General features: G+C 35.2%; 1 protein-coding gene across 1 annotated transcript in view; it reads left to right on the forward strand.

Moving 5' to 3' along the window:
• Positions 1–3,294: 3,294 nt before the first annotated feature.
• Positions 3,295–12,950, forward strand: part of LOC137408203 (deoxynucleoside kinase-like) — a 28,396-nt gene continuing 18,740 nt past the window's right edge. Inside the window, exons 1-4 of the mRNA XM_068094608.1 lie at positions 3,295–3,512; positions 5,410–5,480; positions 9,249–9,380; positions 10,610–10,699. Coding sequence (XP_067950709.1) covers positions 3,485–3,512; positions 5,410–5,480; positions 9,249–9,380; positions 10,610–10,699 — 321 coding nt within the window. The 5' untranslated portion in view covers positions 3,295–3,484. The remainder of the gene's footprint in view (positions 3,513–5,409; positions 5,481–9,248; positions 9,381–10,609; positions 10,700–12,950) is intronic.

A 12,950-nucleotide genomic window follows, 5' to 3' on the forward strand; every position in this document is an offset into this window, starting at 1 on the left:
TTTGTTATTTCTCTTGAATATGACACAGTGGGTTGTTGAAGCTTTGTCAAATCATTTCAGTTAGCAAGTTCGCCATCTTAAAATGACAAAATGACACAGAATAAAACTTTCTCTTCTCAAAACAATGAGTTTTTCTAACTAATCCTTTTCTTAATGCATCTCAAGCTATGCTAAAGCAACGCTATTGACAGAACTCAGTTGAGAATATGTGACAATATCGACAATAGGGGAGAGTATGGCATTGCTGTTGATTTCTTGCTTGTTTACATCATTTTGACTTCTTACCTCACCAACTAAAGAGCTTTTTATGTCATCTTACGATATATCTTGATTGCATGAAATGAAAAGAGCAGTTTAGGTGAGCCATTATTTTGTAAAATTTATTGGTAATTTTTTGCCCTTTTATTTTACATCCAAATTTAGAGAATTGTATATTTTCTTTGTACATCATCCCATGTTAACGAAAGTCAGTGGAGGCAGCTAAAGACATGTTCTCTTCACAATGCACCCACGAACTTCATGATGTTACATCATCCTAAGTTTGTATGAACATTTTGGTTACTCAGTGTCACTTGGGGCACGTTGAAACACAAAGGGTATGGAGCATGTTGCAACACGTTTTGATGATAAAAATAGAAGGGAAAGTTGCAACATGTCGCAACATGCCCTCTATTCTTATAGGGGGAACAGCTCGAGTAGCATTGAAGCTGCGGTTTGATACAAACCTTGATGACATAGCTAAAAGGTAATGTTCATGATGAACCCCTAAATTTCTGGCCAATATTGATACAATGACTGCAAATGCTAACATATAGAAAGAAAAGTTTGATCTTTAGAACAACATGCATATACGTTTTGTTGTACTGTGGAAGTTTGCTTGTCGTGATTGTAGTACACAGTGTTCTGAAGTTCATAGCCAACTCTTTTCAAGTTTTTCTTGCTCAGATAATTAGTGGAAATTTGAATTGTTTGGCTGAAAATAAATTTCAAGAAAACGCAATTCTAAAACTAAAATTTATTATGAAAGTCAAAGACTTTTCAACATGCCCCATAGGGTGTTTCAATGTACCCACTAATAGGACACGTTGAAACACCAATTATGCAATTGGTACATTTGGATATTTTCCAAAGTATAAAAACAGCAGAATTGGCATTTGGCATACATATGTAAAAAATATTTCTGCATTCTACGTGATTATTTAAATTACGTGTATATTACAATATTTTAGTAAAACTTTATAGCCAAAAATGAATTTTTTGTTGCAACGTGCCTCACCCTCCCCTACTGCATAGGCCTACTAACAACAACAGCCAACATTCTGTATCTCAGTAAGACTTCCCAAATGCTAGTGACTTATAGACTACTAACTCTCAATTGCTTACATGCAAACTATGTAACAAAAAGAGAAACATAGAAAAAGAGAACAGAAAATGGATACTGACGGGGAAACGAAGGATAAAAAGTGATGTCACAATTAAGTTTGCCATATACATTTAAATCTACAGAAATTGCAATTCTACAGACTAGGGAGTCAGTCAAGTAGAATAAAAACTTTATAATAAATAAAACTCTGCCTCAGCATTGCAATCTATTAAAACCATACTACCGCGCACGTTGCGAACATAAAGCCAATCGGTAAGACTAGAGACAGATGTCATAATTTTGATTTTTCCAAAGCGTTTGACTATGTCAATCATAGGAAGATGATATTTAAATTATATAAACTAGGCATAAATTCACAGATTGTCCACTCGGTTGAAAACTTTCTCAGAAATCGCATGCAGGTAGTCGTGATCGATCGAGAAGAGTCTGCTTGGTGTGATATTTTGTCTGGTGTGCCTCAAGGTTCAGTCTTGGGTCCATTTCTCTTTTTGTTATATATCAATGACCTGCCTTCGCAAATTACCTCCGAATGTCGATTGTTAGCGGATGACGCTTTGCTGTACAACACTAGAGCAAAATCGTTAGTTTTACAAAATGACCTCAATAAACTGCAATCTTGGGCCTGTGATTGGCAGTTGTTTTTCAATTCCTCAAAATGTTCAGTGCTTTCTGTGGGAGAAACAAATTCTCAACAGGAATTTTACTTACATAATGTAAGGCTTAAAAATGTAAATTCACATCCATATCTAGGCATTGAACTTAGTTGTAACCTTAAATGGGATAGACACATAAACAACATAGAGGCCAAAGCCTCTAGACTATTAGGCATGTTGCGCAGAATGTTAAAAACTGCAGACACAAAAACAACAAAGGTTGCCTATGAGACCTTGATAAGACCTGGACTAGAATACGGATGCCATGTTTGGGAACCATACCTAGAGACAAAAGAAATTGGAAAAAATGCAAAACAAGGCACTGCGCTTCATATTTAGATTGAGAGGTCAGGTTAGTTTTTCAAAGCTAAGGGAAGACACAGACATTGTTTCATTAGCAGGGAGAAGGAAAAAAAGTGTCTTTGTTTTTTAGAGTAAAATCTAGTGAGGTTATACGAGATACATACAATAACGCACCAAAACACTCATATGATACACGTCAACCTTCGGGTCTTTTTGTACCAACGATTAAACCAAACGCACTTTTTAACTCTTTTTGGCCTCGTACTATAAGGGATATCCGAGGGGGGGGTCGTAGGTTGCACTGAATAATGTATATACTTGTGGCTTTTGTATTTTTGTTATAGAATAATAGGTAAATATACATGAATATATATAAAAAAAAAGTTATGACATATTAATACATGAGTTCTCACGCTTTTTGCCTCGTATTGAGGATCTTAGTGAGAAAACTCCATTCTGATTCTTATAAGTGTGGACGTGATCATCGAAATATTTGCTAAATATTATTTTACTTGAATGACAATGTGCCTAACCTATAACAAATATGCAACGAATTTACGAGTGCAACATTAATAGATCAAGAGCTAGTCCTCATTTGTTGACCTCTGTGAAATTTTAGATTGAAGCAGATCCCACGCGCAACTTCGTAATGTATAGCATACCACACAACAAACATATAAAAGTAATCAAAATAGCAGACACTCATCATGACTGTATAACATTTAATTTCACAATGAATCAATTATATAATCTTTTATAACTAGCTGTATATTATAACCTCATATTGCGACCAAAATGTGAGCGCAGCCTGACAATCAACTAAAAGGCTAAGTGGCTTCGCTACTTCGTCGATTACGGACTCTCGCGTTAACCGTGAAAGATTTACCGTACACGTACATACGTACAGTGTACTAGAAATACTTCCGATAAGTTAAAAGGCAGAATACTAGCAATTTATTCTGAACTGTGATTGGCCATAACTTTGACGCTTTAATCAATCATCTTTCACCAGGCTGAATTGCATAATCTTTATACGCGTTTTGATAGATGACTAGCTTGTAAGGGCGTAGGAACAACGCCTAACATTTACCCATTCATCACTAATTTGATCAACTATATCAGTCTGTTTTTTATGTTTTACTAAATGGATTTTTCAAACTTTTCGCCAACTGGTAAGTGTAAACAAATCACAAATATTAAAGTTATTTCATAGGTTTTGCTTTCTTTGTTGCGATGCCAAATTTAGCCTCAGAGTTTGTTTACGTAAACAACTAATACATGGAAACGTATGCCCACGAATTCGAAAGCACATTTTAGACTAGGAAACACAACTATTTTTGACGCGCCTTCACGTGGTAAACTGCACAACTTGCCCGAACACGTCTGAGCGTGTGCCATTCTCTCGGAGAAAATAATCGATAAACGCATTCACCCTGTTAATTGTTATCAATCACTTGGTAAATGCAGCATTTCTTTAACTACCTGTACCAAACAAGTCATCGAAAGCTTTTGCACAAAGGCTTAGCTCCTTTCTCTGAAGTTTGTTAGGTTTTATCTAATACATTTCTCTATTAAATAATGTCCTTTAATACTAAAAGATGCCATATTGACTCCTTTATTGAGAGTTTTGGTTACTTAGGAATCGAAATTTCAAACAATCTATCCTGGGACGCAAACCTCGATAAGATTAAATTTAGTGCTTGTCAGGGATTAGAATTATTAAAGACAGTACTGTACAGTAGGCGTTCCTACAATGTAAATAATCCGTAATATCTTATAGGAGCGTCTACAGTGTTATCTTTAGCACTCAAGAACGTGAGATACATGGCCTACACCACCCTGTGTCGCCCTTTGTTAGAGTATGCAAGGGAAGTTTGGGTCCCTCATTTGATAAAGTATGTTAACAAAGTACAAATGGTTAAAAAAAAGCTGTATGGTAAATCTTGTGATTGAAGTGCAGGGAGGGAATATCGATTACTAAATTATAATTGAGTGGTTTAATTGAAACTGACACGATAGGTAAGAGTGATTGGAACTCTGCAATTTTGTGGCTAATAAAATGGAAGAATATTTTAAAGGTTGACTTGCAACAAAATTCACATTACAGTTATTTGATATCAAAAGATTCACCATGTCTTACTCTGTTGTGTTGTAGGTGCCAAATATGTGGGAATGGGATTACAAGCTCTTAAAAGCTCAAAAACGAACAGTTAATCGCAGCCACACGAGACCGCCGTAGTTTGGATTCTCTTTCCAAAACGGCTCAAATGTGACGTAGCTTTGTTAGATGGTTTCTGTTTACACTTTCATGCAACCTTATTCGTCGAAGTATTTTCACAAATATACTTCACGCATTCAATAAAATCATGTCTATTGTTCTTACACGTCTGTTTTATCATCATTGTAAATGCTGTCACTTTTAGCAGTGATATCTTATAACTTGCCGTAAAAATTCATTTAATTTTTTAGCCTTACCTTGAAGGAGTACATATCATTGTCTGATAATCATGACGAGCCTGTTGGTCACCTGTGATAATCGAAAAGTGCTGCAAAAATTATTTGTGAAGTATTGGGTCACATGATCAGATTATGACTTGCCGATTAGACCAGGCCGAAACAAACCTGTAAAGTAGTGAGCATCTATATTTGATATGGGGTGTTTTGTGAAACCCGAAGTGTTTGTCATAAACTAGTGCTACGATAAGTTTTATATTGAGCTTTTTATTGGCCTTTTAATTCATGTGAGAACATCACGTGACAAGACAATAAATAAGTTTCATGACTACGTCAGAGAAATAGAGAGATTCCAATCTATGGCAGCTTTTCGTTTTTGAGCTTTTAAGAGCTGGTAATCACTTTTCCACATATTTGGCACCTACAACACAACAGAGTAAGACATGGTGAATCTTTTGATACCAAATAACTGTAATGTGAATTTTGGTGCAAGTCAACCTTTAGTATTTGCTCCTGAGCTGAGGAGCCAATAAACAAGAGATAGATAAATAAGCTCTTGTTTATCTACGTAAACCAATTCTGCTGTTATATAACACATTTATTACTGAATTTCAGGAGGCGCCAGTGAGGTTTCCTCCAGCAGTAGCTCATCTGCACAATGCCCCAAAGTGGGCAAAAAGTTGACGGTAAGAAACTTTAACTCATACGTACATTACTGTATAATGGGCGTGTTCATAAATGATGGGACATTTTGAGTTATTTGATGCCAACTACACATACGCGTTTGTTCCCATTATAAAATTCTTTGAATTTAATTGATGCAGTATTTCATCGGCTTTCGGATAATATAAAGTCTACTGCTTTCAAAATAGTAGTTCCGGGGCTATGAAGTGCAACATGCGTAAATGATGGAACTTCACAAAATTTTGTTTTTGTACCTTGTATTAAACTTTGTAAAACTTCTGTGAGTTGGCCGAGTTTTAAAGCATAAGATTTTCAAAGCACATTGACCACATATGCAGGTGGTTTGATTAACTTTGTCTTTAGCTTTGCCTAATTAAATGTCACAAACAGCTATCCTGGAAGATGTGAATGATGGGACATGTCTGAAAAATGATTTACAAATATCAAGTTACTTAAAGAACTATGTCCATGTTTTTTATTGTAACTATCAAACACACATAATTATACAAGAAAAAGAGCATAATACTATTGTTATTGATTATGTAATACATTGTAGTGACAATATACAATAAAATAATAAAAATACATGTTTCTACTAAAACTATCAAGTAAAAAAATGCAGCATGTATTTACAAAGCAGTATGTTTTACTGGGAGAAACAAAGTAGTAAAACTATTTAACGAGTTCCGAGTTTTCTATTAAAATATACTGTTCGCGTTTATTTAGACTTGGACAAATCTTAAAAAGCTATGACACACCAATTGCACATCCTCGCTATCCCGACCATGTGCAACTTTATAAGTTCCTGTTGAAATAAGATGGCGAATTAGCTGTGTCCCTTTTAACTGCCACGTACAACTGTTATCGTTTTTTCTAGGTAATCCAGACACGCTAATTCCGATTTTGTACTCAAAATAAAGATTGGTCCACTAATTTTCAATGTCATGAAGGCTTTTTTAAGGCGTTTCAATATCAGTCTCGAAAACAACACAATCGGCACAACAAGCTCCGTCCATAAATATGTGACGTAGCCTAGCTTTTTAGGAACGGAAGTTAGGGATGTTTAGTCCGATTTAGAATGATAGAGATGGGTGTCTTAAAACCCATTATTTAAATTCAGCTTTCAAAATAATATCACTTTTTTATGAAAGGTAGATGAGCTATTTAAAATTGCTCGTAGCTTGTTACAGGATGTTTAATAGGCTGAACGCCGAAAAAAATGAGCTCAAAAAGCGGGATTTTATCACAAGCTGGTGCTGTTATCGTTTATGTTTTTAAATATGCAATGTTAAATAGCTTATCTACCTTGTCATGTCTTACAGGGTCTTCATGTCTTTTTGTATCTTTTTGTCAGCTGTTTCTCACTAAAACCAAACTACTTGCGTGCCCACATTGTCTACGATAACTAAATGGAAATCTTTTATTGACTTACAATCACTACACTGGGTATCAAGCATGTGCATACAATTTTTGGTAGTATGATCACAAACAATGGTATTCACTAACTCACTACCACTAGATGGTTCTTAGCACAGAAACGCACATCAAAATATTCTCATGCACAAACATTATGAGGCATATCATCTAGAGGACATACTTGAGCAGGTCTAAGCTCAGCAAACTTAGTTCTACCTATAAGGTTTGTGTCATATGCTTAGCCTTGTAGATCTCATAAATGTGTCTCACGGATGTTATGATAAAGATTCCCCCTTGGGGGAATTCCCCCTGGTTAAAAACCCAAACTTTAAGGTTAACTTGCAACAAAATTCCCATTACAATTATTTGGTATCAAAGGATTCACCATGTCATACTTTGCTGTGTTGTAGGTGCAAAATATGTAGAAATATGATTACAAGCTTGTAGAAGCTAAAATCGAAGTTATTCGCAGCCATCACGAAAACGCTGTAGTTTGGAGTCCCTTAATTTCGACGACGTACTCAACTTGACGTGGATATTGTTTTGACACGTGATGTTATCACGTGAAATAAAAGGCTCAATATTAAACGTTTCATAACACTAGTTTTTGACAAACACTTCGGGTTTTACCGGAAAGCCCTTATCAAATATAGATGCTCGCTACTTTAGTTTCACTTCAGTTTGGTCTAATCATCTAGTCGTAATCTGATCATGTGACCCATACTTCCTGCCATATAGCGTGAACAATTTCTGCAGCATTTTTTTTACTACCACAGGTAACTAACAGGCTTGTCATGTTTATTAGAGGATTATATGCACTCCTTCGAGCTAAGGTTAAAAAATTAACGAGTCTTTATGGTAGGTTTTGAGATATCAGTGCTCAAGGTGACAGCATCACAATGATGATGATGAAATAGTCACGTAAGGACAATAGACATGGCTTTATTGATTGCGTGAAGCATATTTGTAAAAATATTTCGACGAATGAGGTGGCATGAAAGTGTAAACAGAAGCCATCGTGTTCAACTACGTCCCATTTAAGCCGTTTGGAAAGGGATTCCGACCTACAGCGTTTTCGTGATGGCTGCAGTTAACCGTTCGTTTTTGAGCTTTTAAGAGCTTGTAATCACATTTCCACATATTCTGCACCTACAACACAACAAAGTAATACATGGTGAACCTGTTGATACCAAATAGCTGTAATTGGAATTTTGTTGCAAGTCAACCTTTAAGAGCCACTGGTCTAGACAAAGGTTATAATCCACAAATAATCCTCAAATTGTATTATCCGATCAGATGGGTAAGGTTTAGGATATTGTCGACAAATTTCAAAGACTTGGTAACATGTTTAAATAGGTTTATATGTGTTTTGTATCGTTATTATACTTAAACGACTCTATTGAAAAATGGTTAAATTTGTTGATGAGATTTCGGCACAAGGGTTTGCGACGGTGTTGATGAATAATTTTCGTAAGTTGTGTGCACATATGCATTTATCATAAATCTCCCAAACAATCGCTTCGCTTGTGTTTGATCGTGGGATTATCGCTTTTCTCAGATACACTGTCACTAAAATCATGGCAACCACTGCTGCAATAACAAAATAATTGATTGTTATCTTTGTAACTGGGTCATTATTAGTACTATTTTGTAGACAATTTTCTACAGATCACTTTTTATTATTGGTTCGTAAAGATCAGAGAGGCTCAAAGTGGCGGGCAAATAAGGGTGGCGTTCAATTAAAGGGTGGTGCTCGATTTTTCAACCATTCTTCTATAGTGGCGTTCTATTAGATGTGACGTTCTATTAGGTGTGACATTCAAATAAAGGTTTTATGGTAGATTGCTTTTGGATTAGATTCTACCAAAAGGAACTAATTTCGTTTCAAGTTTGTTTGTTAGCAATGGCCTACTTCTCTTCATTCTACACCAATCATAATCAATGTGGATTTTATTTTTTGTCCACGAGAGGTAATGCACTCGATAAAAATGTCGAGTGAAATATGAGCAATAGTGGCTTGAACTAGTGGCTAGATGCCGTCTGAAATAATCATCTACAATTGGACAGATTGATGAGTCCAATACGATTGCTCTGTATCTTTAGTGTCGGTTATTACACACTACAGTGACTACGCAACCTCAAGCTTTTTCTGTTGTTTAAAATTGTTTAATGTTTTTCGCTTTCTCTTACAATAAAATTTATGCCAAAGTTTTGTTCACTTATTGAAAATTGAATGTAACTTTTTTAATTATAGGCCTTATGAGTTAGTTTGCATTGTATAACGTTAAAAAATATCTGTTCCCATCCTGAAGTACATTTATTTGCACCTTACCACTTCATTCGGTCTTGCATAGGTACTGGTCGAAGGCAACATTGGTGCTGGCAAGACCACTTTCTTGAACTTTATGCAGGAAATAAGCTCAGATGTTACCGCCCTTAGCGAGCCTGTGGTCAAATGGCAGAATATCAACGGCAACAATGCTCTGGTACTTGTAGCTGTGCAAACTCTTCCAACTCTGTTCTGAATTTATTTTATATGTTTGGGCAAAGTTTTTTTTCGGAGTATATTGTTTTATTTTTCCATGGCTCAAAAACTTAATGATAAATACTCAAGCTAACTTCGTATAGCATTGAAACAAATGTATTATGTAAAATCTAAGTTAAATATGAAAAATTAAATTAATACAGCAATAATTAATTGATAATTAATGATAATTATTGAAAACATATTTTTACTTTACTGTAGACACGTAATCACCGAAGTGCCGGATCAGCACTGTGTAACTTAATCTTTAACTAGCTGAAGTCCGAGCTATCTTAGCTGATATCATGCTTATTTGTTTTATACATTTCACGTTTAATTATTATTTTAATTTTTGCTTGTGAAACTGCAATGTTAAAAATTTCTTTGGTGTGTCAAATATTTGCTTGAGTTTTACGTCATGTGTAGACAAATTTGTATATTAAGTAATCGTTAATCAAGGTTTGACTGTATTTAGTGTATTCAGTTCACAGGCTACATCATACTGTCGGTTGTTTATATCTGCAGATATAATCATTCTTTAGATTAAAATGATTCCTCACCGCAGTTTAGAGTGTCCAGTTAGCTTTGTAAAAATAAAGTTGAAATTATAAGTTGTGAACTGTTTGTGTTAAAATAAAAAATCTGGGATTAAAAGATTGAGTTCACTCCCTCTCCTTAAATTTAAAACAACAGTCTAACCGAACTGTCTGTTAGTTCAGTTTTTCAGCGACAAGAAAAATGCTCAGGCGAAATCATGCGATTAAAACTATTCTTGTTAATTGCCTTCACCCATGTAGCATTTGAGAAAAAACAAGGTCGTTCGGCAATGTCTATGTTCCTGATCTCCTTTTTAGTTTGAGCGGAACATAAGCTAATGGCTTGCTTTTTTAATTGTTTCAACTACGAGGGAATTTATGCTGACCCCGCTCTCCTTCTTCCTGTCATACATGCTATAAATATAGTTGACAGTCTATGATGCACGAAGGGAAATGTGGAGTATTAAAAGATCACTGTGTTTATGTATAAACATTTAGTAGTGGTAGTTTTTTTACATTTCAATTCCTAAATTTCAACTATAGTCAATTTTTATTGTTGTTGTTATCACAAGCTGTCTTGAGTAGACAGTATCCCTGCTGATTGCTCACTGTAACTCACACCTTGTCTGAAGCTGATTCATGATGCATTCTACAGGAAATGATGTACGAGGACCCAAAGAGATGGTCGATGGCATTTCAGTCCTACGTACAGCTGACTATGTTAAAGAATCACATGGAGCCTCAGGTCTGCTCTCCCTTATCACCAGTTTGAATAATTTACATCTTACAGGCTATAATGTAGAGTGTGTTGATGTTAGCCACACTATAGCAACAAGTATGAGACTGAGTTCTTAGAAATGTATATTGTAGCCATTACAACTGTTATATGCCTTCCGCATATTACATAGTTCTGAGTTGCATCATGCATATGTTTGCTTTGGCTTAGTTTTATAATTGCTTGCTTGCAGTATGTATTTGATCCATCTAAATAATTATATTATTAAATATTTATGTTATATATATCTACATATTTATACTATATATGTTATATATATATCTAAATATGTTATATGTTGAGGCTGGTACACATTGTATTGCAGTATATCAGTAGTAAATCTTACAGTAGAGATGCTCTGCTATAACATTGTTCAGACTATCACAAATCCATCTGCATTTAGATAGTCTGTGGCATGGCGTTCTTAGCATACAATGAAGTTTCTGAAACGATAAAATACTAGTACCGCAGCAACTAATATTAAGAAAAGTATAGTTTGAGCACTCTGCAACAGCCAATCACCATAGCCAAAGTGTCGCTCATTGCACAGACTAGTGCTGGGCACGGGTAATGAAACTCGTTGCACTCGCGGGTTTATCTTCTCTTGAGTCTCAGGTAATAGAAATTTTGAGCACTTCGATCTTGCGGGTTCGGGTTTTGACTTGCGAGTTTGGGTTTCGAATCCGTCACTAAATTTTCACGAATCCGTTGAGTAGAGTGGACAAAACTTGGTCTAATGAGCTCTAAGCACTGTTTAACAACCTGCCTGTTAACGATGCGAGCATGAATATCGGTCGATAGAAAATAGTAAAACATAATAAATAAATTGAATAGAATTATAATTGCATTGTAAATTTTAAGGTATGTCTGATGTTTGGAAATTTTAGACATAAAACCCGTATCAACAAACTTGTCGCCCAAAAAGTACTCGTGCCAAGCACTACCAGCAACCCGGTACTCAAAACTCGAACGGAAGGGGATGGAGTCTAAACTCCTTGGCCAAAAAGTACTCGTGCCCAGCACTAGCGCGAACTGTTGTGCATGATACACTGATACACTGCGTGTGATATAGTGTGTACCAGCTGCGAAAGACATATATTTAAACCTCATGTCATCTTACAAAAAAGAAAATTAAGCATACTTGGGGACATCTTGAAGGAATAATAAATAATATTTGTTTGTAGTAATTTAAATGAGATTTATTTGCAGCATTTTAGTTGGCGACTTTAAAATTAGTGATTTACTGTGTTTGTTTGCAGATTTAGTAGGTGGGCAGATTTAGTAGGTGGGCAGATTTAGTAGGTGGGCAGATTTAGTAGGTGGGCAGATTTAGTAGGTGGGCAGATTTAGTAGGTGAACTTGAATGAAATGGCCAGAGACGACCTCATCCTGTATCACTGATTTTGTTTCCTAGACATATTCTGATAGTAAACTTTCATCAGTGCTTCGAATAATAAATGCTTTGATAATATTCTGGTTATTAGCCTAAGTAGCACACTGTGGTATTTATAGCTTGATATTCCTCATTTTGAGGCAGTTCTCAAGTGTTGGTTTACAAGCGACCACCATACTGTTAATGTTATTGAACAGAATAAAATGAATAATCTTTCTAGAACTTTCTTATAGCTATTTTACCTGTTGTTTGTTATATATGATATAGATGTCAGCAAATGTCTTTAGTTATTTTTAAGGCTGTGACATGAGAATATCAACAACCATATGTACAACTATATTCTTCATGTTTGTGTGCGTTCTGGTTATATTGGTACGCTTTTTGTGCCAATAAATATTAAAGGAGTTATTTAAAAGTTCTTTTAATATTTATTTAAATGACCTTTAAATACCATTTAAATTAGACCATTAGAATCTTAAAATTTTGAAGGCAATTGTAATATACATATTTGAAAAATGGCTGTTTTCTTGTTTTTATTACTGCCGAAAATGGGAGAATTTTTTATGTTCTAATTTCGTAACACATTTAAATAAGTTTGTTGAAAAGGAAACAAAAAGTCAAATGAATAATAATCTTTGCTGACTTTGGAACTGTTGCAATAACTACATGTATATGATTGTTGTTATATTACTTATTCTCTGGACACCCTGCCTCCTCAGCAATCTTTCTAAGTCTTCTTTTGCTTGTAAAGGTGGATGATCACTCATAGTTTGTGCTCTGGTGCTCTTGTGCTCTGCTGGTGGTTACTCATCTGTAATTGTCTCCTAA

The sequence above is a fragment of the Watersipora subatra genome, chromosome 11 (genome assembly GCF_963576615.1).
Source record: "Watersipora subatra chromosome 11, tzWatSuba1.1, whole genome shotgun sequence".
NCBI classification, from domain to species: Eukaryota; Metazoa; Bryozoa; class Gymnolaemata; order Cheilostomatida; family Watersiporidae; genus Watersipora; species Watersipora subatra.